The 26103-nt window shown below is 34.1% G+C and overlaps 2 protein-coding genes across 4 annotated transcripts in view; one reads left to right on the forward strand and one right to left on the reverse strand.

The window, feature by feature from the left end:
• LOC146004486 (UPAR/Ly6 domain-containing protein qvr-like) overlaps positions 1-20011 on the forward strand; it is a 32622-nt gene extending 12611 nt beyond the window's left edge. For both annotated transcript variants that reach the window (XM_083143345.1, XM_083143346.1), the window contains exons 2-4: positions 3329-3376; positions 6667-6813; positions 14420-20011. In XM_083143345.1, the coding sequence (XP_082999471.1) occupies positions 3329-3376; positions 6667-6813; positions 14420-14631 (407 nt within the window). In that variant the 3' untranslated portion in view covers positions 14632-20011. The remainder of the gene's footprint in view (positions 1-3328; positions 3377-6666; positions 6814-14419) is intronic.
• Positions 1-26103, reverse strand: part of LOC146004262 (UPAR/Ly6 domain-containing protein qvr-like) — a 223112-nt gene that overhangs the window by 45667 nt on the left and 151342 nt on the right. The gene's annotated exons all lie outside the window — the stretch shown is intronic.

Below are 26103 nucleotides of genomic sequence, written 5' to 3' on the forward strand. Positions count from 1 at the left end.
TCTGTGCATAAAGTGAACTTAAAAGCAATTCAATTGTGGGAATACATTAATTACAATACCTTTTTTGTAGTAAAATTTTATTCCGATAGTCTACCCTTAAAATTTAAGTGTGTGCCTGTTAATTTACAAAAACGGGACTTAAGCGTCTTTACTTATATTTGAAAATTAATTATCATGCTTTGATTGATTTATTTTATTTAGCTTTTCTGCCACTTTTGGCTAATCATGAGGATAACTGATGATATGATGAAATTGATGAAGTGACACTCACAACGAACGCCCATGAGGCCAGGGTCCCTGGCGCTGTGCTAACCAGTTCACCACGGAAGTCGGCGGTATATTATCATGCATAAAAATACATAATAATTATACACAGCCGTTGAATACACAACTGTATGTTAGAAAAACGTAATGATTAAAATTCCATTAATCAGGTTGACTATGTGACGGGCATTAATAATTTAAAAATGGTCATCCAAGGGCAGAAATTGACGGTCTTAGACATTTCTCCACAACCTTTTACACTAAGGGAATTTACCTCCTCTAAATTTTCTTGCCTAGACCCTACATTTCTAAATTCGTTTCTATCCAGGAACATCCGTTATCTCTCCCCTATTCATTAGAATTTAATTTTAAGGTATCTGACTATCTGATATGCTAAATCTTTTGGAATGAATGGAAATCATGCGACTGTAAGTTATACATCCACAAAATTTATTTAAAAATAACCTGAGGCTATTGTTTCTGTCCAAGTTCGATTGAAGTTCACTTTTATGTTGAAATAGGGTAACTGGGAAAGATGCTGAAGTGAAATCCGAAAGTAGTTTCTCAGATACTACTAAATATGTAAACATCAAATTGTGTGGACAGAAACATTTGCAGAATTCTAACCTAACGTGGTACAAAAAAATCTTGAACTGAGTGTCTGTGTCAGTCAACCAATCAGAACCCATCAATCGATACATGTCTAACCGTTGACAACTCGGAAGTAAAGAAAGCAGTAAACATGTCATTTTAGGAAAACTAGACAAAGGTAAACCCTCCATTACTTATTTATGAATATATACGTATATACAGGGTGACTCAATAAGTCACTTAACACCCCCAGTACAAGGCCACTGCGGCATGAAACGTGAAAATGGCGATGACCAATGGCATGTACTGGGGGTGTTAAGTGACTTATTGAGTCATAACTTTCTGGTATTGTTAACTCTGCAACAATTAAAGTTATGTGAAAACAAATGTCACAGTTGCCTTCCTGGTGAAATTCTAGCCCATTTTGATATGTCGCACGACCCCCTTCCCATTTAAATTTCTGAAGTTGATTTCAAGATGGCGGACATCAAGATGGCTGCCGACCATGCGGGTGACGTCAATGTGGTTCTCCCTTGGCCAGAAAACGATTGGTCATCGCCATTTTCACGTTCCATGCCGCAGTGGCCTTGTACTCAGGGTGTTAAATGACATATTGAGCCACCCTGTATATAGTTGCAATAGAACGAAATAGATGTATCATGTGTTGCAATAACTGCACTATAGTGCTACGAAAAATTAGTATTTGGACACCATAATAATAAAGATTATTGATGTCTAAATGAAAACGAGGATATTGGGATTTCAGTTGGAACTTAGAAAAAAGCTGGTCCCACTACAGGGATTACAGACCTGGTCGCGAAGGACAGGAAACATTGGAGATTATTGATGATGTTGTAAAGGAAGATGTTGATAGGCTCGTTGTCTTATCCGTTCCATTCACTCATAACACCATTAAGCCTTGTTTCCATGATTATGAAAAAATAAATATGCTGACCAAGGCAGTAATTTATTTTATTAAAAACATAAACTAAACGTAACGTTTCAACCTTCTAGCAAGGTATTCTTCAGACTCTGTATCAAGTACAAAAGTAACAAGATACAAAAACAGGTCATTATATATACACAAAACATTACTCCCTCCAGACTATTGGAAAGTTGTTCTGGAACTTTCTAGCAGGTGGCTTTCACTTGTCAACTGTACTTTCACCTAAAAGGCTAAACATATTTATTTCCATATAGAATGTGGTTGGGCTTTATATCTAACGCTCTTTTTCCTTCATTTTCTTCCTTCTCCTCTCCTCTTTCTCTCTTGTCCTTTCCACTCTTTCTAACACCTTCTTCCATTCTTTGTTTAACTTTAGTCCCCCATTCCAGTTCATTGTGTCTTCTTCATCTTTCTTTTCTATTTCCTTGGCTTGCTTCCATTTTCTCACTAGCATTCTCTTCTCCCTTCCTATCTGCTTAGCCTCATCCCACTCTATGTCATGTCCTGTTTCTCTCGTGTGTTTAAATATGTTTAGCCTTTTAGGTGAAAATACAGTTGACAAGTGAAAGCCACCTGCTAGAATGTTCCAGAACAACTTTCTAATAGTCCGGAGGGAGTAATGTTTGTGTATATATAATGCCCTGTTTTTGTATCTTGTTACTTTTGTACTAGATACAGAGTCTGAAGCAGACCTTGCTAGAAAGTTGAAACGTTACGTTTAGTTTATGTTTTTAATAAAATAAATTACTGCCTTGGTCAGCATATTTATTTTTTCCATTCACTCGTCCATTATCCGTATGATCGTGGATAAATTTCAGTAAAAGAAGAGACAAAGAGAGGAAAAATACAGATATTCCACATGTTAATTGATTCATATTGTCTCTCCCTTACTCAAGTAATGACGAATACTCATCGTAGATGTAAAAAATTCGTTTAGAATGTTTTACTGGTTCCTTACTACCTCCACTATTTTATTGCGTTTATTAAATTTGCCTCTTGAAGCGCCCGCTTTCATCCAATAAAAAGGTAATATAGGATATCTATCGTGCATTATAAAGCACGTTTCTTGATTTTATTAGTGCTTATACACTAAGCATAGTTCCTCTCATGACTGCTTGCTTTCCAATTTTGCACGAGCATCTTCCATTTCACTTGCTTATTTCCTTATTTCTTGGCCTATATTTACTATTTTCTTGCTAATTTTCCTATTTCTTCCATTGTTTTTTATTAATTTTCTCCTGCATTGATTTTTCACTATTTGAGCGCCTTTAGCTTCTCTTCTATTGCTTGTTCGTATTTGTTTGCCTACATCTCCTCTTTTATTAGATATTTCCCTATTTTTGTGCCTGCATATTATCTTATATTGCTTTTTATTTGTTGATCTGCAAATGAAGACATCTTTTATTGAACATACCCTGTACTTTCGCCCTTACCAGAGTATGTACCTTAATTCTTAGTGAATCTGATCTTCATATTTCAGAATATGTAATACGAACCTGTAGTTTATAATCTATTTTTTCATTTCAGTGCTCATCTTTACATCTGTTACCCAAGCAGCAGAGGAGTGCAATAAAGGTAAAAATGATTGGTAATGCTTAAATAATAAAGCGATGATTCATTTCAAAATTCAACCCTTGTAAAATAATTTCGGATAATGTTATTTTAGTGTGTGTTACAATGAAGACAGGGAAATTGTTTTCTCCAAAGCTTGTACGAATGATACAACATTGTAAATTACATATTCTATCTTTATAAGAAAAGTGTCAATCATATCAAATCATGGCTACTGTAAGAATTCATTGTTTATTTTTAAAAACAAATTAAATTAATGAAATCAATTTATCAATTATAATTAATTAAGTTGATTTATTAATCTCAATTAATTTATTAACTTTTAATTTAATTACTTTTAATTATTTATTAAAATTGTGCAAATTCCTCTCTTTTAAAGTTACTAACAAAATCTATAAGATAAATCAAATCCGGTTTTTCCCCGTGGCGGTCAGACCCGGTGCAGGCACATTGCACAGTGGTTCGGATCCCACTTTAAACTGTAGGTATAGTCCTGATTAGGCTATTTGTGCATAAAGTGAGCATAAAAGCAACTCAATAAAAACCCATGGCAGTCAGGTGCCTTATGGACGGAGGCAACCAAAAATGATTAATTGGATCAAAGGGCAACTTCTTAAAAATAAACTTTCTTACTTTGGGGAATCCTTGTGGAATTCAGGTGTAAACAGGAAAATTTATTATTTGCAAGAAATTCGATTCTTACTTTGCTGTATTATTATTGTTAACAATAATTAGATAATATGAAAATAAAATAAAACTAAAGTGTAAATCACCAAACCCGAGACCTTCTGTAAACAAACCGTCTCACCGATTCGATGTATCACTGAACACGGAGACCTTCCTGCACGCATAGAACTCGCCATGTTGAAAGTGGCACTACTTCCTTGCTGTTCACATGATTATTTTTAGAGAATAACCAATGTTATAATATATCATTATGTACACAAATCTCTAAGCTCATTGAAAGTTACAATGCATATTCCTACACTTATCTTGCCTTGCCATGTCACCAAGTTATTTTACGAAGTGCACTATATTTGGCGGAACAAAAATCGTTATTAGGATGCTTGTCAAAGTTTCCAACCGCAATAAATTTACCAACTTTCTACGTCTTGTTTTCATCATCATCATGAATATATTTATTGGACTTACAGCATTCCATATGGCTGTTTATGCCCATTATATATTTTATTTACATAAGATACAATTTACATAAAATCTACAAACAAATTTCAAAGACACTCATATCTATATCAAACCTTATAAATATACATTACCATGTTATATCATTTTGTTAAAAAATGCAAGTAAAATATATTCAAATCGCATGCAAGAAAGAAGCCAAATTTATGGGAAATGATTACTGGTGCGAAGAGTTAACCATAAAGGTAAAGCAATAAGTACAAAAGAAAGAGCGTTGGGTTTAAAGTGAGACGTCATTTGCGGCAGCGTATCCCATACTATAAATTTGCCGTTGTTTTACCTTACGTAATGAATCCTGTAACAATGCTGGATTTTCGTGTGGATTATTTTGCTTCTATGAGTTTACAATGCTTTCTGTATGCACGTGGGTTTGTTTGCAGAAGGTCTCAGGGTTGGTATTAATTTCACCTCAAATATATTTCTCATTCCATTGTTGGCTCTATTGAATTCTCGTTTTTTGTTAGTATTTTTCTCGTTCTAAAACAAATGTAGCTTTTTACATAAAATCGATATTTAAATTACATTAAAATTTGTTGACCTATGAAATTAAAAAAAATACACCTAATGCTTATTTTCCCTATTTCTTCCCGCAACACCTTGTTTATTGCTTGTTTCCCTATATCTTTGCCTGAATCTATTTTTTTATTGTTTATTTTCTTTCTACGTATTTCATCTTTCAATGCTTATTTCTATAGTTTCTTGTGGAAGAATTATATCCACTAGCGTTGAGCGGGGAACACGTTATAGGCACTACCTTGCGTAAAATTTTCTTTGAAAAACAACATGAGATACACAAAATATATTGTACAATATAGCATTGTATATAATAGAAAATCTTAGCCCCTTACGAATTCTTTGGAAGGACTATGGCAGTACGGAAGCATTTCACTCAAAACATCCCACGTATCAGAGTGCGGTAAGCACTGGTAATAGATACAGCAAGAAACATCTTTGCCGGTGCGAGAACTGATACACACGAAAGCGAAAGAGATGACGAGGCCATTGTTGAAGTCGACAATGAAACGAAGGTCCTCACGATTGGATTGAAGACAAGACTTGGCACCATTCTTGGAACTGAGACAGAGTGCTCTGTTGGGAGTCTGGCATCGTACCAGAACCACACTCGTGGCTCGAGCCTTTGGGGCAAGAAATGAGGAGGAGAAACTGAAAAAAAGTTACATTTTATCTTCTCGAAACTTGATGAAGTGGCCCTGATTTCATTACTGATCTGTCCGAACCAGTAAATTTGCTCCACACTCTTTCACTGGCGTACCCAGAAGTGGAAGGTTAAGGTCTTAGTTTATCAACGGACGCGAGAATAATGGTAAAATATAACAATTATATTCTTGCCTTATGGAATTTCTGAGCGCGATAGTACACTCTTACAAGGGCAATTTCCTCCCACATTATTATATAATGGATGCTGTTTTCTTCAAAAAGCCCTCTCCTCATGACAATTTTCTTTGTTCCTTCAACTCTCCTTTAGTAACCACGTCATCTTTCCTTGTTCTCCCTCCTCCTGTACATTATTTCTTAACTCTCATAAGAAATCTCTTTAAATATTTTCTCACAGTTTTCAACCAATTTCCAATATCCTCCCCAGCCTTTCCTTAAACACCTTCATCGACGTCTTTATCTCTGATTCATGCTGAAGTACGCTACGGGAGTGAATACATACTCAATCACACACATACATACATATACACACAGCTACCTACCTTTTTGCCACTATTTTTCCTAACCTTCTAAAGATCAATGTCTCCGCTACGTACAGTAGTACAGTAATTTGCAAACGTTTTCCTGGTTCTTCAAGTAGTATGTTCCTTATACATTCAGGAATAGGTTCCACACCTTTCCCTAAGCTTCTAAAGGTCAATGTTTCTGATCCATGCAATAGTACCTTCCACTCGTACACGTTTGCAAGTTTTTTTTACTCAGATCCTCAAATTCAATATCTTTAATCTGCACGATAACTTATGTATAATACTTTTCCACACGCTGTCTGCTTTAATGGAAAACTGTTAAAACTATATAGTATGCAAGCAAACGAATGATCTTGGATGATTATATTCTAACATATTGTTTTCCAGAACGACCCATAGAATGCTTCGAGTGCAACAGTTGGGCAGACGTGAGATGTGGAGATCCTTTCAACTTCACGGCCCTCCCAGAGGATCAGCCGAAAACCAAGGAGTGCAAAGGATGCTGTGTGAAGATGGTCAGCCATCTCAAGAAACGTAAGTCAATATCTGACTGTGTTAATGCACCTAGTAAAAACGGAATCTGTCGTTCTTAAGGGATTTTAGTAATAAAGCCAACATATCAAGTTCATCTGATCTTCAAATGTCCTTTCTCTCTCTGTAGCTTCTGGGATCTCTCAAAAATCTGAGATGTTCTGTTTTGATATATATAATATTCTCTTCATGCCTTCCTTTATCATTCATTATCTTTATTTTCACACTTCTTTTTACATTCACCTGTGACTTGATTCCATCAAGTTCCTTTCTCTATTCTGTACCTTCATGAATGTCCAATTTTCATCAATTCTCTACGTTACTTCTTCGTTGCTGATTGTGTCTCTGCAACTTGTTAGGAAGAAATTCACTACCTTTTCCTGGAACTTCAAAAGATGCCTTCTCATAATAACAAGGACTGGCTTCTCTGTAGTAACTTGTTACGGCGTTGGCTGTTACTTTCTTCTGCTACATTATAATTTCAGTTGAAAAAAATAATGAAGGTACGATAATAATGAACATAGAGTTGTATTTCTGGCTTGCTTTGTCTTTCCTTGAGTCGTTGCAGCATGAATTTTTGAAAAGTCAAGGAACTTTAAGATGCTTTGCTATCTCTTCTAGTTTAAAGGGAAATAATCACAACAACACTCTCCTATCCCCATTGAAAGATGATTAACTCTATCAATCATTCATTTATAATGATTCAACAACAACGATTAAAAATATTAGTAAATTTCACATGATGTAATTGTATATAATGAGCATTTACCAGAATGAAGCAGACAATAGATTTTTCGAAGGCGATACACATTAAATGCATTTTCACAATTTATTTTAATGTTAGAATGGTAATCACAAAAACACTTGGATGTAGTATGGTGAATTATGGACACTGCTGGGTTATTGACAATTTCTCCAGATGAAAAAGAGATGTGCATGGCAATTTTAATACATCTGCCCAAATACCATCTTGCGTACTAAACCACCATGCCTTGGTGGTGGCATGGAAATATTACTGGAATTCGAACTATTAGTCACTAGCCATACCTTATTTAAAATCCTCAATACGGTCAGAAACAGTGTTATTTCAAAAAGTAGAATAATTATGAAAGTAAAACATATTAACTCACAGGATGGGCTGCTGCAATCACGGTAAAAGTATTTGGCAGAAGGCAATTGCACAAAATTTGGCTTGATGAAAGTGCGGTAACTTAAAAAAACTAGTATCATCCGACTAAATATCTGTAACTGTACACACTTTAGGGGGAGGGAGGGTGAAATCTGAATAGCCAAAATGTTAAACAGTTGAGCAAAGTTATGCAGCCATAAGACTTCAGTATTGTAACAGATGACACTTGAGGGACAATCAGTCTAATAGGAGAAACTTCAGCACCTGCAAACAGGTGCCACGAGTGGACAGGAGAGCTGTGACAGAAGACACTCGTGGAAAACTTTAGTCAGATGAAGCAAACTTCGTCAGATGAGACAATATGTTGCCATCATATTAAACTGTAGCTCTGCGACAGAAGCCACTTGAAGATAATTCAGTCTGATGAAGGAAACTTCACGAGCTGGAAATATGCTGCTCACAGCAGACTGAAGTTATGATATATGGCGCCAGTACAGGACATTTTGGTCAATGTTTCACCTCAGTGGTGTTGATTACAACAGTTTATTTACATTGTTCAGATGTCACTGAGGTTAAACGTTGACCAAGATGTAGTGTGGACCTCCTGAAGCCACTTCCTGTGTCGCTTTAACACCATTTTTCTTACAGGTAGGAGATATGATACACTTTATACGAGAAAAACGTTTAGTGTGTTCAGAGCCAAAGTTAGTATCGAAAGGTTTCCATTCAAAGCATGAATTCTTGCATGTGTTGTTGTCAAAACTCACTTGGATATCCAGTGGAACAATTTCTCTTTCATATGCCAGCAAGACATGTTTAATTTTTGTGTTGTGATATCCAGATATGAATATCCACGTTTTATTTTTAATACCAGAAAAACTTGAAGCAAATGTTCATGAAGTTCTATGCCAACATTTTCCATAGATTTTAAGTAACCTGTTTTATTTCATGTACATTTCAGAGTTTTTTGCTGCTTGAACGATTCAACAAGTTTCTCACTTTCTTTGTGCAAGTTTTGCTGTTTCGTAAAAGCTTACTGAAGCTTTGTGTTTGTTTAATCAATTACTTTTTCTGCTTGTTTGTTGTTAAGTGTTATTTGCAGACCGCTTTCCGTTTCACTGGCGATACCCAAGTCGAAGATCTATGCATGAGGTGTGCAAACTTGCTGTGGCAGTGTATGTTTTGGAAATATTTGCACAAAAACTCAGAGTAGGTATGGTCAATTGGGTATGACACTAAGGCTAGGTAGAAGTAAAAGGTAAGGCTTTTTAGTTGTATGTGAAACTAACAACTAAAATATTTGTACTGAAGCACCACACACGAAAGACAAAAAAAAACAACTTATACTACTCTGAATTCATGATAAATGTGTATATTTTTCGCATGTGCTTGGATAGAGTCATTATACATTTATATGCATTTGGTTACATTTATGAAAGCTTGATGTTCAAAATTGTTGTACAAAGATTTTTTATGTAATAGTGAGATGATCAACAGCAGCATCAGTGAATTAAAAATATCTGTAACCACTAATTCTTTACAGAATAGATAGTTGGAAATTATCTACATGTTAAAAGTATGATGCTTAAGTTTTCTATTGCTATTACATATAAATACAACATATTAACGACATTTCTGGGAGTATTTGGAAAGTTGAAAATCAAAATCACGTTTCAAAAATCCTAGTATGTCATTAGAAATTGAATTTTACAACTCCTACAGCAGATTATTTCCAAAATAAATTTTTTGAAAACACAAGATTTGGAATGGTGCTATTTTTATGTTCATTTAATTGTAAAATGGGTGTCATCATGGATTGTCATTAAGCTTTGCTAATTATATGTAATTTCAGTGCATTTAATGTGCTTGGAAGTGCATGGCAAGCTTGCTATGAACGCACTTCAATTCGAAAAGTTTTATACTTGATTGGAAAATCAAATTAGTTGCTGGATGTTCAAACCCCAGAATTTTGTAAAGGTGATACGACTATAAACAGGATACACAACCACTTTTTTTCAGCTTGTCAATCCTATATTTACATATTTCTAACGTTGTTTCAAGAGTTCTGAGTCAATGAGAGTATATAACCTTAGAACCCTCTCCCCCGTGGAGTACGCAATTATGTGTAGCCAAGAACTTGTCCTGAATTAGAGCATTTTCTTAATTTGGCTGAGAAATATTGCAAGTTTGTATTCTCATTAAATTTAAATGTTAGAATTTTACATGTATCAGAGTTTATTAAAAACTAACAAATAAAACTATATTTAATCTTTATTTAATATTTAATATTTAAGGTTTCCAATTAGAAATAAAATAGTGAAATGATTCTTGTAAAAATTACAATTGGTTTTGAAAAACCACAGCCTACGACTTGTTGATAAATTTGTAGTTCAAAATGGGTCTAATTTCATTTTCAATAAGTTTTTCTTTGATTATTTCTGGTGATCATTTTTTTATTTCGGATTTTGGTCAAGAATTGAAATAACTTGGGTAGTGTTAGTTGGACAGATTTGCAGTAGAATCCTTTGTTTTTATTAAAATGACATATCAAATCGGAATTCCATTCGATATATTGACATTTCAGCTTACTTTTATTATTACAACTTCTTCATCACAGGAGTCAGTTTGGTTCATTGATCATTGATCCGTTTAATCTCCTAAATTCAGAAATGTTTCATTTCTTTTAAAAAAAAAATAGGGTTTAATATCTCTGTAGGCAACAGATAAAATTGTGCATTTTCGTTGGTTATTAGTACCACAAATGTACACGATAAAAATTTAGATTTTTGACTCAAGGAGTAATCAAAAGATTCAAGGCAAAACTCTCAAAAATACTAGAAATGTTACCTTTCTCAAGATTATTTTTTTAAATTATGGCAAAACCACTGACATTAAAGGAAAATCAAATATAACCCCTTTTTATTACACATTATAAGGATCAAAACTAGAAAACGATTACGATTATCTGGTTATGACAATTAGTTACAGAGATATAATAGGTCAAGAACTAAAAGTCTACGAATCAAAGGTTTTGGGGCAAGGGGGGGGACGCTGGTAGAGGCGAAATATCGAGGAAGAAATCTGTAGTGGTCTAACAATTGACAAAAATTCGACTTTTACGGAATTATTACCGACATTCGACGTTTATTACCCCTCCATTGATTGGGGGAATAGTTAATGTATCTACGTGAGACAACTACAGAACTCTTACTCCCTCCATTTTAAAAAAATGCTTCAAAGTTTAATATTTGTAAAATTAAATTAAAATATCATCATAAAGAATAAACATTTGATTTGATAAGACGTTATGAAAATTGAAGTTTATGTGATAGGTCTTCACATGTTAACAGTATCCGGTATAATTGAACTCCCACAAAGCTTTAAAATATAACAAATTGAAACACGCGACGAAACAAAAGTGGTCGCCACTTGTAATCAAAAAAATATTGGAAATAAAAGAAGGCATATTTTGAATTTCCAGCGTACCAGGCTATCAATACAAAGAATCAAACTTTTATTAAGAAATTGTCGAGAAATCACTGCTGGACCATTTATGCAACAGTTTAGTGACATTATTTAATTGGTGATTAAATTAACACCTTCCCTGATAAAATATAAGTACTAAACATAACTCAGCTAAGAATGGATAAAATTCGTGAGTAGTGGCATAGATACATAACACAGGCCTGCAAATTTTGAGTCATTGAAAAAGTATGAAAGATTTTATGTTGTTTGGTGTGCTAATTTATTATATGGTTTCTGTTTTTCTCCATCATGTAAGTATTTTTCACAAAGTCGATTTGAAGACGTAGGGGGAAGGGGACTTATTTCAAGTAATATTTCTTGATTATTCTACCTAAATTACACTCCAATATTATTAATGATGGTATACCATTGTCAACACGTACTGGTATTTACACCACCATGTTTATAATTTACGTTCTCTGTCACCCACGTGTCATATTCACTTTCAGCAAAAAGATTTTCAAAAAAAAAATAGTGTAAATGAGAACTCATGAAGTGCAACCCAGCTGGAATTTTCTATTGGTTCCAATCAAAATTTCAATTGGTTTTAATTGGAATGAATCGGATTCTATCGGAATGTATTGGTTTCAATCGGAATCTCAACTGAAACCAATTGGAAAATCAAGACATTTTCCAATTGGTGAATTGTATCCAATTGTAAGTTCGTATATATTGTAGAATCAATATGTTATCAATTCATTTATTGACTCAAAGCATAGGTACTTTGATTCTTGATCCCACATTTCCTGTGATTTAAAAGTTCTTTGGAGAAACAGCACACTTGAAACTGAATTTGTTCTGAATTCTAATTCATACTACTGAAGTCAGATTTATCTTAATAAATACCTAACAAGAACTATTACTTGAGAACCAACTCGACCTTAAATGAGCTAGTAGTTGGAATAAATGTTCATATTAGTTCTTGTTTTTGCAATATAAAATTTCCATGGTAATTCTTATGTGCATGTAATGCAATTGGAAAAATTAGCAATCTTTTGATCAACTAAGTCAACCTCGACAGTGTTTTGTTTGTTTATCACCTTTTCAAGTGTTGTGGGTCAGATTCTTTGTTTAACCTAATTTGTTGCTGTTTTCGCATGTATAAAGGAAGAACAACATGTCAATTTATGACTGAAGCAGCATATTTTTCGATTTTCTATAAGTATGTTAATCACGATGAAGCTACAGAGTTAAAAACATGTTCATATATTTGAAAAAGTTTTGTATGTGAAAGTTTTTCTAAGTTACAAATTCCACATGCTTTACCAGAGATTTATCTCAGTTGTTTTATATCATTTCTCCATTGCATTTACAGTTGTATAGATAAGAATTTTTCACAAGCAATATATTGAAAACAATAAAATACTTTCCAATAGAAACCAATTCATTACAATTGACCAATCGGTTCCGATAGACCGATTTGTTCCGATAGTGTGTCTAAAAACTCATATTGGCTATCGGAACCAATTAGAAAAATTTCCAGCTGAGAATCTCATTGGGCAAACCTATAACTTCGAAAATCATCAGTTTTCCAAATGATTTCATTTTACTTTAAAAAATTTCATCTTTCGAAATGTCCCACATGTCTGAACCAACAAAGACCGATATTTTCAGATTTGCTTTAAATGGTCCTGAAAACGTTTTGTACAGATATTCAAATTACGCTATTTCCTTCCATAGAGCCTTGACAAGTTATTTCATCAAATCTAGCTTGATAGTTTGAAAACTATTTTTTATCTGAAATTAGCACTCAAAATCAGCTATCGGTTTTCATTCTTTCGATTGAAGGCTTGCGTAATATGTTAGCGATTACTTGTCTGTGGCATAAAATTGCTTTTTACCATCCTCCTTATAAAGTCGCCAGAAAAATGATTGGCAAGTGGAAGGAAAGTGAATACTTTAGGGAACACAATAACATTCAATATACCCATAAACATTTTAAAACAGTTGACAAGAAAAAGCCACCTGCTAGAATGTTCCAGAACAACTTTCTAATAGTCTGGAAGGGAGTAATGTTTGTGTATATATATTGTCCTGTTTTTCTATTTTGTTACATTTGTACTTGGTGCAGAGTCTGAAGAAGACCTTGCTAGAAGGTTGTAACGTTACGTTTAGTTTATGTTTTATAATAAAATAAATTTCTGCCTTGGTCAGCATATTGAATTTCAATAAAACGGAGTGTATTTAGAGTTCGCAAAAACTGATCTGAACTGAGTTTTGTTTTATTCATTTAGGGATGGTAAGGTGGTAAAGTAGTTGACTAGAGAGGTGCCTCCTATTCTTCCTGGCAAATGTTGTTTCTAACTGCACTTTACACACAAATAGGGTAATCTGAACTGAACTTGCAGTATAGAGTAACCCACAGAAATGCCATTGTTAGTGTTTTCACCGTACTTAAACCTTATTAAGGGTGTAGACATAAAATTGTTCATTTATCGGTGACTGTACGCAGAAACATTCTCACAGACATGTACTTCTCTCCTTCCACTTAATCTAATGGTTCAGATGACTTCTAAAAACAAGAATTGTGAGCTAAACTTTTAGGACTTTGTAGAGTTATCACAGTTATGCTCAATTAAATGTATTGATGAAACCCCAATAACGCACAACGGTGTTACACATTTTTCTCTGAAACTATAAAATACACGAATAATTCCTACAGTCAGAACAGAAAGTGGAGATAGTAAAACACACAAAAAGGGGAGAGGGTCAGACTGCATGTTGCAGAAATTATATAAATGCTTTTAAGCTATTTAAGCATTGTTTTTAATTATTTCTTCCCACCATTTCTACGTTAGTGTGAGCAGAAATTCTGTATTTCTAAAGTTTCAGAACGATTATAATATGCTGGTATCACTGATTCAATATGATACACCAAATTTCAGACATAAGAGTATTGATGTGCGTGTAGATTGACAACTAGCGACTAACCATATTCCACCGGTTCCTTTACAGCTTATGAGTACGTGAGGCGTACCTGCACAAGCCAGCTTCAAATCAACCTATTCATGGTGGATCACGTCTGCATGTTGGAAAGTAGCGGCACGGGTCACATGTGTTTCTGCGAGGATGACAGGTGCAATTCTGCACCACCATCCGTTTACCATATGGGCATCATTCTGTTGATATGTGTTTTGATGAATGTCTTGTGCACGGTATGTAGATAAACTATGGGGACAATAAGAGGAACCTAACTCTGCAGATACTCATACATTCATTCTTGTGCTATTGGGAGTGGATTTATGGAAAGAGACAGCTTGGTTGTTTTAGAATGTTGAATATTTCCTTCCTGCTGCAAGTATCATCATGTTGGTGCTCTATCCTTTGAGGCCAGGGGCAATATTTTTTTTGTTTGCTGAGAGTGCGTACAACTTACACATTTTTCCTGACAAGATAAAGACATGTAAGTAATGATTGTGACTTGATGGCTAAGGATTGGCAAACATGTAACGCTCACTCGATGCACAAGTTGGCAAATATGCTTCATTCCAGCTGAAACTTCAACTAAACAGAACAGCTTTCATTCAGGTCCGCGCTGGCATTCCTTCTCTAAGCCAATCAGCGCCATTGTTTTTCCGCAATTTGTTTCTTTGCTCTCGATAGCCATATATATTTTTTTAGCATGCTGTTATCAGCCAGTGCATATTGCGGATGTGATGTAGAAAAGTTCCTTGCAAGAATCAAAAAAAGAATTAATTACACATTGTGGAGAAGAGTGGAGAAGTGATACTGAGATGGTTCTGCATGCTTCTGATTTTCTTTTTTCCTCTCTAAGCGAAGTCACGTCAAGTTCTCTTGAACCCATCCTTCCTTTGGAGCTGCAGTTGTGCAGAAGGACTCTTTGGAAATAGAATGGACGTACCGTGTGACCCTGGTCTATACTTTCCGCATAGCATTCGTTATCTTCCTCTGAAGGATACCAACCTGTGTTCTTGCGAGTTTGCAAGGCATTCGTTTTCCTACAAGAACATCGATGGTGCCACATCTCTAAAAAAATCTAAAACGTCACCAGTAAGAAATATCAAGACAGAAGACATTCAGGAATGCATGTGATGTGACCATGAATTTTCATTTGTCATGTCAATTTTACGAGTGCGTACAGACAACAAGAGTCTTAAACAGGCCTACACTTCAACTTTTTTCAAAATGTACAAATATTTCTAGCATGTAGGACAACCAAAGATGAAAAATGAGAGTTCGAAAATTACCCCATTTTAGATAGTTATAAATAACATGAGGAAAGTTTTCTCATTCTTTTGATACGGTTCTTAATCAACAGTATGTGTTGAGTGGTATACGCGTGCATCTGTACTGATTTAACCAAATATCACACTTGATTTCTGTATCTTACACATTCTATAACACACATATCGAGCACATGGAAAAGTGTATGCTTACATGAGTGTGCATGGAGTAATATCTTTTCATGCCAATGCAATGTACTGCAGCTGTTTACATGTGCCGAACATGCATCATAAGGTACAGTATAAAAGCAAGCTCTTTCCTTACATATACACTATCTTGGCAAACTGTATCCTCAGACAAATTTCTGTTACTTCATTAACAGTTCAAATATTTCAGAAATCATACTTGCACCAATTCACTCAATGTGCAGACGTAATATGCAATACCTCAGTAGGTCATTGTTTAATGTCACAATACTAATCACAACTTATACAAACAACACTCTAATAATAGAGTAATACTATGAGCTCAATTGACATCAACTTCAGTGAAAGTGAGAAAAAAAGTTATATTAACATTTCCACACTGAATTACATTCCTTTAGAAAAGACAAATTATTACTTACTTTGCTTCAGGCATTTATTAAGATGCTACCATTGGAATTATTCATTATTATAAGCCTATTTTGCATTAAACGTCAATGTAAACATTTATTTTCGTGATTGATTCTTGACTTATTCAACGTTTCGACAGATGTGTCTTTATCAGAGTAAAAATGAATTCTACACAATCTGTACAGATCTAAATTTACGTCTATTTTATTCATAGAATTATATTAAAGATACGAAACCTATTTTTATGTTATAATTAATTTGAAGTAAGGTTATTGTTTTTTTTACGCAGAGACCTATATGAAAAATCTACCATTAAAATAATACACAATGTAATAATACTTTAAAAGTAAGGATAATGATCAAGGTAGAAGGAAAAACAAGTTCAGAAGCAACGTGAAAGAGAAACAAATGTCTATGCTTCATAAAATATTAAGTTTTTACAGTTCGAGTAATCACATGAGATATAAGTAATTAATTTATGGATGACGTTTGAGAATTTGATATAAATGTTACAACTGCTGAAAGAGACAGTTACGATATCAGTTTAGATTCTGGAACAAATATATGTCTCAAAGTAGTACCATTAGCAAAATTGGCACTGTTGGTACTAAGGGTAAAGAAAATCAACAGTCAATTATTGTTTTAAAATAGTGATATAGTATATATGCCTCTATTTACTGATGTCTATTTATAAGCAGTTACAATATCAATTAAAGTAGTTAAGTTCGTACATTAGTGACTGAAGCAATTCTACTATGTGTCAAAGACTTCACAATTTGATATGAGCATTCAGCTTTGTCACTTTCCAAAACCGTCTTGTATTTCTCATGGATTTTGAATATTATTAGTTGCGCATATATATGTGAGCATTTATAGCAAAGACACTATGTAAAAATCTTTTAAAAGTAACATACAAATGCTGGAATTCTTCATATTCATAAATATACTATGTTACGAAAAATATTTTTTGTACGAAACTTGAGATGTATTTTCAGATGAATTTTTATTTATCCTGAAAAGGCTTTTTATTAAAACAAAAAAACATTCTAACCTAGCAGCCTGTCATAAGGAGAAAAATGATAGGAGATAAATACGAAAGAACGTATTCTTATTTGAAAAATCAATGTTTAACAGTACATATATTAAGTAAATAATATGATACAATAATATTTTTCGGAACAGCCATTTTTATAAATGTCAAATACTAAACATTTGTTTTAAGAAAACTATTTTATGACTTATTAACTTACAAAACAAAAGCATTTGCGAAAATCTGATTCTAAACACAATCTGATACAGTTTGCCTCCTTTGTTTGTGGTTTAATAATACACATTGTGAAATATTATCATGTACACATATATTCCTTTCAAATCGTTCAAAATTGGAATATTTGTTCTAATAACACTCTTCGACATTGTCTCACATCGTTAACTGTTAAAGTGTTGCACGTTATAAGCATTTTAAAATTCGTTAATATTCAGATTAAGTGATCGCACCATTTTGTAAATACAGAAAGTATTATATACTATGTTGACAGAAAATTTAAATTATATATATATATATATTGTTGCTATGTAAATACATTTTACTTATATGTTCACACTTCTGTGCGTATAATATGTGCCAAACAGAGATATTACAGAATTATATGGACTATAATTTGTAAGAAATTAATAATTCAACTTCATTCACTAGTCAGTGCTCAAACCCAATGTATTACTAAATTTTCCAATCAGGTATATATAAATGTATTAAATAAATTAGAACAAAAAGTGTAGCTCTGTATGATTCAAAGAAACGTAATCAATAATTTAGAAGGAAACTGTACTACTAGTCAATAATCATGCATTTATAACATTAGAATACCTTATGCAATAAGAAAAAAATCAAGTGTTTGAATGTAATGCATTAGGTATTAGTCAGTGGCCTTTATCAATGTATTCTCCTATGTGTTCCTTTATACTCTTGGTGTTCACGAAACATTACACGAAGGTGCTCTCTCTCTACGTGGTAAATTAGTATTTCTGCAGAAACATAGTGTATTCGTATGTGTTTTAGAAGTTATTATCAAACGAAATGCACATGACAGAGCTTTTGGCAATGCTTTCAGGTTAGTAGAGGAGATAGCAGAAAATGCTGTTCATCAGGTCATTGTAAGGTTGGAGAAAAAGAGTAACAAGTTACACCTAAATTGTGTTATAAGTTTGAAAAATTGCAAACATCAATACCACTCGTAATTCGATTTTGAAAAATTGTTTCTAAACACGGGACTTTAAGAGTACAAACGTTACACCCTCTTCAAGTGAAAAAATAATGGCGAGAAGATATTTTCATATGAAACTTAGATTACCTTTCAGATTGCCCAACGTCTATGTTTTGTTAACAAATCAACTGTTACATTTGCAAAAAAAAAAAATAGGGTAGTATTTTTTGAAGAAATCTTTATTTTTAAATAAAATGTCAAAACAAATAATTCAGCACTTAATATTCAGAAAGGTTCACAGATAAAAGATAATGGGGCTGAGAACCTACCAATAAGTTACTAGTTTGATTAGGAGAAGTACCATGTGCGGTTGTAACGGAATCTTAGACAAGAGAGTTACAACAATTACGAACACGTTATTACTGAACATATTCACATTATTTCAAAGCATATATTTGTCTGTACACAACTGATAAGCTGATCATACAATTTCAACAATAAATTATAGATACAAAGTGCTTTCTTTATACGAAACTTGCACAGCAATGTGTACCAATGTAATAAAAATACAAAGCTCCGATGAATGTTTTTTCATTTGCTTGTTAACTGCTCTAAACAGGCGTTGTCAGGGAACTGAATCTAATAAATTAGAAATAATTTTGCAAATTGAACTTTTTTTTTTGCACGAATTAACAATTTTGTAATAAAAATTCAAATTCAAAAACTGTACTGAAATGTATATATACATCTGAGTAAATATTATGGGTTTGGCTAATGTTTCACATTGTCCAGCAGACATCACCATATGAGACTTTACAGTTTCACACAAAATTAGGAAGTACTGCAGGCACTTCAAAGTAAATAAAAGTATTTTCTGAATCAAACTTGAGCATATTTTGGAGGTTATTTTAGCATACCTACTGCCAACACATTGAGTTCAACAAATTCTTTTAACTGTGAACCTAGTAAACCTGCCAATTCATACAGACAAAGTCAACACCCAACAACACTGATACCAAGTGTATTGTGCGAATACATGCTGTTGACTTAAAAAAATGGTGGAAGGTGGGGGTTGCCTTAAAAAAGATGGTATTTAGGCTGTGATCTATAGATGTCACGGAGTGCATATATATATGTATACAAGCAAACATATATATCAAGAGATAAACTTATTCCTTCTTACCCTTAGTATGTGTTATAGATACGGCCAAATTTAACTCCTTTTTCAGTAAGAAGGATACGTAAACATGTTATAATGTACATCTCGTCTCCCCGTTGAAGACTTATTGTTAGCATTATTCTCATATTGAGGCACACATGATTATAATAGTCATACCATGTATAACCATCAAATTATATAGAGTTCAGTGTACCTTACAACAAAGCTCCTAAGCTATTAATAGCAATGGAGTGGGAACCATTCTAGTTGCATTTAAAAAGAGACTTGTGTTTAGACTGGTTTAAGTATTAACAAGAGAAATATTATATAGACTAAGATATAACCGTGCCAATTATTTAGCACATCACTTTTATCCATTATTAAAGATTGTGTAGTAATTTTTAAATAAAGGTTCTTGAAAATGATGGTTGTATTTTTTCTCTTCCATGTTGCAACGGAAATTAAAGAAGCTGCAGAGACAACATTTGGTAGATTTTGATTTATTGATTTGGTTAATTTACGTTGATATTTTTGCCATTTTTAGCTAGTCGAGACGATGAGAAGGTAATGAATGAAATTCATGAAATGACAATCATAAACACACATGGACAGGACATAACACAAACTCCACAGAGGATTATACAGGCTATGAGTCCAAGCGCCAAAGCCTCGTTAGCCATCAATACAGGCGGGGGTAAGGGCGACACTTGCTCCCCCACAACTTCAGGCTTATTGAAGTTGGTACTTTTGTTAACCTCCTCGGATCTTAGAAGGGAAGTGATGAGTAATTTTCATGACTTTCGTAAATTTAAATTATTTAGCAAAATAGTCATGGACAGTGATGAATTCAGGCGGTGGCCCTGGGGGGAAAATCCCCACGCAAATTAATAAGCCCCCCGAAAATTTCAGTAACCTGGCAGAGCACTGGGACAATAGCTACGAAATTTGGCAACCATGATCACTTTGGCTCTCTTTCATTTATTTTAAGTTAACGTAGAACTTACTTTGTGTTTTTTTCGCAGTAATAAGCACTCACTTAGTCCTTTTTATAATTAAAAGCCAAAATAATGAACGCATTTATCGTTCGTTTACATAGAAATAGAATGGATTAGAATACGCTTCAAGTTTGTAACACTGTTGAGCCTTGTTTCCATGTTAATAAAACATTAAAATGCTGACCATGGCAAAATTTATTGTATATAAAAAATATTCACTAAACACCTAACGTTTCCACCCTCTAACAGGCTCTTCTTGAGACGAATTTATTGTGAATCTTCATCTGAAGAAGACCGTGTTAGAGGGTGGAAACGTTACGTGTTTAGTGTATATTTTTTTATATACAATAAATCTTATCTTGGTCAGCATTTTAATGTCGTATTTTAAGTTTGTGTGAAAGTGCCAACTGAAAGGGGGTGGAACCCACAGAAAGTCTCATTCGTTCATTTCAATGATGATGTCATCCATAGAGATGTTGTATATTATTGCATGCTATAATAATATCTTATTCATTCTCATAATTTCATTCTTAAAATTATAGTTAACTATACCTAATTATACTTAATTGAATTACATATCAGAAGCAAGGGGCATTTTAACAATACTATAGCATTGTTTTATTGGTAATATACCGTAATTTGATGTCTATGATATCCCCCCGTGGAGTTTGATGTCCTCCCAGGAGGAAGTGGCTCGATTCATCACTGGTCATGGGCGCTATTTTTATGGAATAGAAAACTATTTGATTCTGCCCCCCAAAGTTAGGTCCCAAGTGCGGCCTCGTTTCAGGAGGAAGTAAGGACGACATTTCGGTGTCTTGTCAAGTCACATCATAAGCTTCGGTGGACTGATAAAATTAACAAATAAATCTCAACACAATATAAATAAACTTGATCTGTCTCTTTGACCAGAATAGGTCAAGAATCGATCTAATGTAATGTGTTTACATCTGGTAAACTGGCAAATGTGAAAATTTAAAATTTTCTACAGTTGAAGTCCTGAGAAATGCTAGTTTAGGATAACTTATTTCGATTGGCCCGCTCGTTTCTCTATGGGATAAAAACAGCTCAAAGTCAACAATAGATGTACTTTAGATGTTGCGATATCTAGGAAACCATACTATCTATAAATATGAAATTTGTTAAAATTATATTCACTATTGAATTTTGCATTGTGGCTTCCAGTCAATAGCTGAATCCATCCGATACTCAGAAACTGGTAAAGATGGAAGTACAAAATTCAATTGAATCAAAAGTCACATAAATATCCACACATGATCACAAAATAAGCAAGTCTGAAGACTGACGGCTCTACGAAAGCAGAAGAGGATATTCTTAAAATGTCATGTCTAGTACAACTATAAAACTAGTAGGCGAACTTGTTGAAAAAACTTGAACCCTAAGAATTAATTCTTCCTTTGATAATGATACTTCGAAAATATTTTTTTAAACAAATACACTGAATTGTAAATCACAGCAAAGATTTGGACCTAGTTTTTACTGGAGATAAAACGGATGCAAAATACATGAAAATATGGTTGCAACATGTCTTCTAAAAACACTAGACATAAAAGGCAGGTAAATAATATATATTTTCAGAGTAGATTGCAATATATTATGTTGCTACTCCAATAGTTTGCTAATTGAACTACGCTTTTCGTACAATTTTTTTTAAAGTTTATTCCATGGCTTTCGAATGGACGCCAAAGAAATATTTTACGGTTTCCACGAATCTATACCTCGTAAGAGGGCAATAATTCGAAAACAAAAAACAAATTAAAATTAAAAGAAAATAAACTTTACACATCATCCCAAATTGCTTCAAATCCAATATGGTGTCACTCGAACTCAAACTCCCATATAGGATTTTCGAGGGACTTCCCCAGACAATCTCCCCGCCCGACACACACACAAACAAACAAACACACACACAAACCTCTCATTCATATCATTTATGCATTGATGCCACAAACATTGAACTTTCCAAAGAGACGCAGCGGTAATATCTACCATGTGTGGTAAACAATTATCGCATCGAGACAACAATGAGCTTCCACGAATCACACAAAAAACAAAAATGGTTAAAACATTAATGCATTTACTTTAACCCTAACTTAATTTATTTTTTGGCAATCTATCTTCTTACTTCCCTCTTTAATTATTCAACTCTCATGTATGGTTTGTATATATGATGAGTGCTAGAAAATATATTTCACTTCTAATTTATTTATTTATTATCATTCACTCGGTATTTATACTTCCGCATTTTCTACTGACTACGTGTTCTCTTATTTCCATTATGGTTGCTGTATTTCATCTTATTTCTTTACCATCACTTTATTCTATACCCATTTACGAGAGGATACACGCCGGCCACAGTATCAACTTAACGATTTGAGTTTACAAACTCCATAGTGCTGCAAACCTCCTGCGATATGTGGTTTCTGATAGCCTGTCATTGCACAGGCTGTCTACAATATAAAAAATCCAAAATTCTTGACTTTTCAATGACTTTTTCTTGACCTTTCGTTCCTTTTGTCTTGCCCCCCCACCTTTCTCTTAACATTTATTAAATCGCCCCCTACTTAGGTATAGTTGCAAGATTAAGAAAATATATATTTTCATTCATTGAAAAACCCTACCACAAGGCCAGTTAACAAGAGATTTAGACTTGCTTTAATTAATAATGCATGTAAAAATTAATGCTTCAGACTTCATCCTGGATGAGGAATGGCCACATTACTTTATTTAATAATTTTACAAAACTTCAAGCATACAAGAATGTAATTCTTAAAAAAAAGTGAACAAGTCTTAACCGCAACTCAATACAATTTCAGATTTCCAAATATTTAATTTTATCACATCTCAGTTTCTATATAACAACGTAAGTTGTGAAAAATAGCAAAAATTCTTGAGCAAAAGCATGATTTCTTGACCTGATTGTTCATCACGTTCACTGGATAATGATGCACAATTCGAGCTCGTTTCTGCACCACATTAATTCAAAGCGCTGTTACAACTTTGTCATTTTCACTCGATTGTACGATTGTCGTCTTCTGACTCCCCATCTATACGAGCAGATTATTTTAGTAAAATACGAACACAAAGTATTCTTTTTCTGTTTCTCACTCATTTTTGTGGAAACATTAATTCGCTACAAAAGCCCTACACAAACGCATGGTCATACAACGTGTTGACTGTTAGTGTGATTTCGTGACTCACCTGTTAATTTCTTTTCTTTTTCTTGACATTCTTGTCTTGTAGACAAGACACCCTGTTCCAGAAGTTAATCCGTTTCATTATTCAGAAGTTAATCAGTTTCATTATTCAGTGTTCCTTTAAGGTACGTGGTGTTAGAGAAATCACTCGAAGGCGGGATTCAAATTAACAGTGTAGATTTCAGAGATCCACTCCAATAAGATAACAAACCTCTTATAATTCAGGTTGATTTCAATCCAGCTCACTTCTTTGAGCTAATAATTTTCAATAATGTTTTGAAAGACAGAAAAGCAAAGCTCTTCTTGAAGCGAATGATTTTCATAATGCTATCATCATATCATATCATAATGCTTAACTCCACACCCCCTATACGCCTTCATGGCATAGTGCAAAGCATAGAGGAGTACTTTACGTTTTTTTATCAGTGAAAACACTGCAACTACTTATTGAGAAAATATTTATTGACAATTGAGAAAATACGTTGAAGTGGTTTGTCCAATGATACCATTTCCAAATATTCCTGATATTGTTCAACAACATTATGCTGCTACTTACTAATTGTAACACCTTGCTGTGCAGGCATTTTTATTCATTTGTTCTTAGTTGTGTATTGTGGCTTTGCTAACGCTATATGCTAATCATTACACACTGTGTATGATGAGGATGAGTTATGATTAACACAATGTAAAAGGGATGGCCTGGTTGAGACTCAAACACACAATATACAAAAACAAGTTCAACAAATCCAGCAATCCATTGTTCAATTACACACAGCCAAGCGTCAGTTAACAATGTTCAGTAGAAGTCGCCCCTTCTACGTAAGAAATCAAAAAGGTTAATGAATGAGTAGCTGAATAGTCCAAAGCAGAATGATTTTTTTTTTAAAAAAAATCCTTAAAAGAGGGGTGGAAAGACTTAGTCCACACTATTTTGAGGTCTTGATAGAAAAGTCTTGGCTGCAAGTTTTCTCTGTTATTGGAAATCTGTTTTTAAAGTTAAAAGCTTAAAGTAATACACACATATAACACCATAGTACACAGGTCCTGTAAAAATATTGGCAGTTCATGAACAGTAAAATGACACCCTCCAGCAACTCATAAAAATACACAATTAAAAGTGTACTCTTTTACAGAGCAAACGTAAGTGAAAATATTCTGATTGCCCTATTTTATGTTGTGAATGGTTATATTTTTTCAGCGCCTTTAGGTTGCCTTATATTTAGGAACAAAAACTATTTCTAAAAGTTTTCACTGTTGGTAGGTTATCATTTATAAATGACAACGGTTCATTCTATCCCGTGCCAAGTTGTTGATAATTTATTGGTGAAAATATAAAACCATATGTAGTAGAGGCGTAACTAGAGGCCAGCATAGTCTGCCTTTTACCTATCCACTGCCCGCTTGCACGCGATAACAGGTTTACCTGCTCGCCTGCCCACGGCAACGAGTCGACTTGCGTCTCTACCCGGGTTCTTGGTCTTCAAGGCGCTCTGCGCTTACAAGGTACCTGGGCATTTAACAAGACCCGGGCGCCTGCAAAACCTGCTGGAAGGAAACAGCCATCCGGCAGCGTGTCGCTCCAGGTGTTTCATCACCACGTGGACGGCTGCAGCCAGTGTTGCCTACTTACGTAGCTACTAAATCCTACGAAGTCCTAGGAGAAGCTTCTTCTCCAAGGAGAATTTATATACTTAGCGATTTCAGTTCAGCGTAAGCAGTTTTTATCTTATTGCCAGGAAATGCACGCAATATTACAGTTTCATTTATCTAAATGAATGATCGAGCAAACAAAAATCTCCTCACTGAAAACTAATTGTTTTTCATTGCATGGTGCCTTAACCAGGCACGCAGTGGCGCAACCAGACGGGGCAGGGTGCATTGCATCAACCTTGGACGGAAATTGTCTAGCGGAGGGGTCAGGGTGGGGATCAAACATTAAAGTACAAGTCTCATCAAGTTCAATGCCGTAGCAAAGGGGTAGCGGGAGTCGGCCCTGAGCGCCGAACGATCTAAGTGAGAAAAGTTTTAAAACAGAGAATGCTATGGCGGCCCGTGATATTATTTGCTATTAATGTTGGTTTGTTACGAGTTGGATGAATTAATTATGTAATACGTCGCTCCATGTGAAAAGAAAATATTGTAGATGGAAATTTTACATGCCATATGTATGTACATTCGGAATGCATTTATCATGTACTTCTTTCTTTCAAAAATAGTTTGTGTGCTTGTTTTACATTATTAGCTAATGTGAAATTGACGTGTTG

This window comes from Lepisma saccharinum, chromosome 21 (genome assembly GCF_977018435.1).
Source record: "Lepisma saccharinum chromosome 21, izLepSacc3.1, whole genome shotgun sequence".
NCBI classification, from domain to species: domain Eukaryota; kingdom Metazoa; phylum Arthropoda; class Insecta; order Zygentoma; family Lepismatidae; genus Lepisma; species Lepisma saccharinum.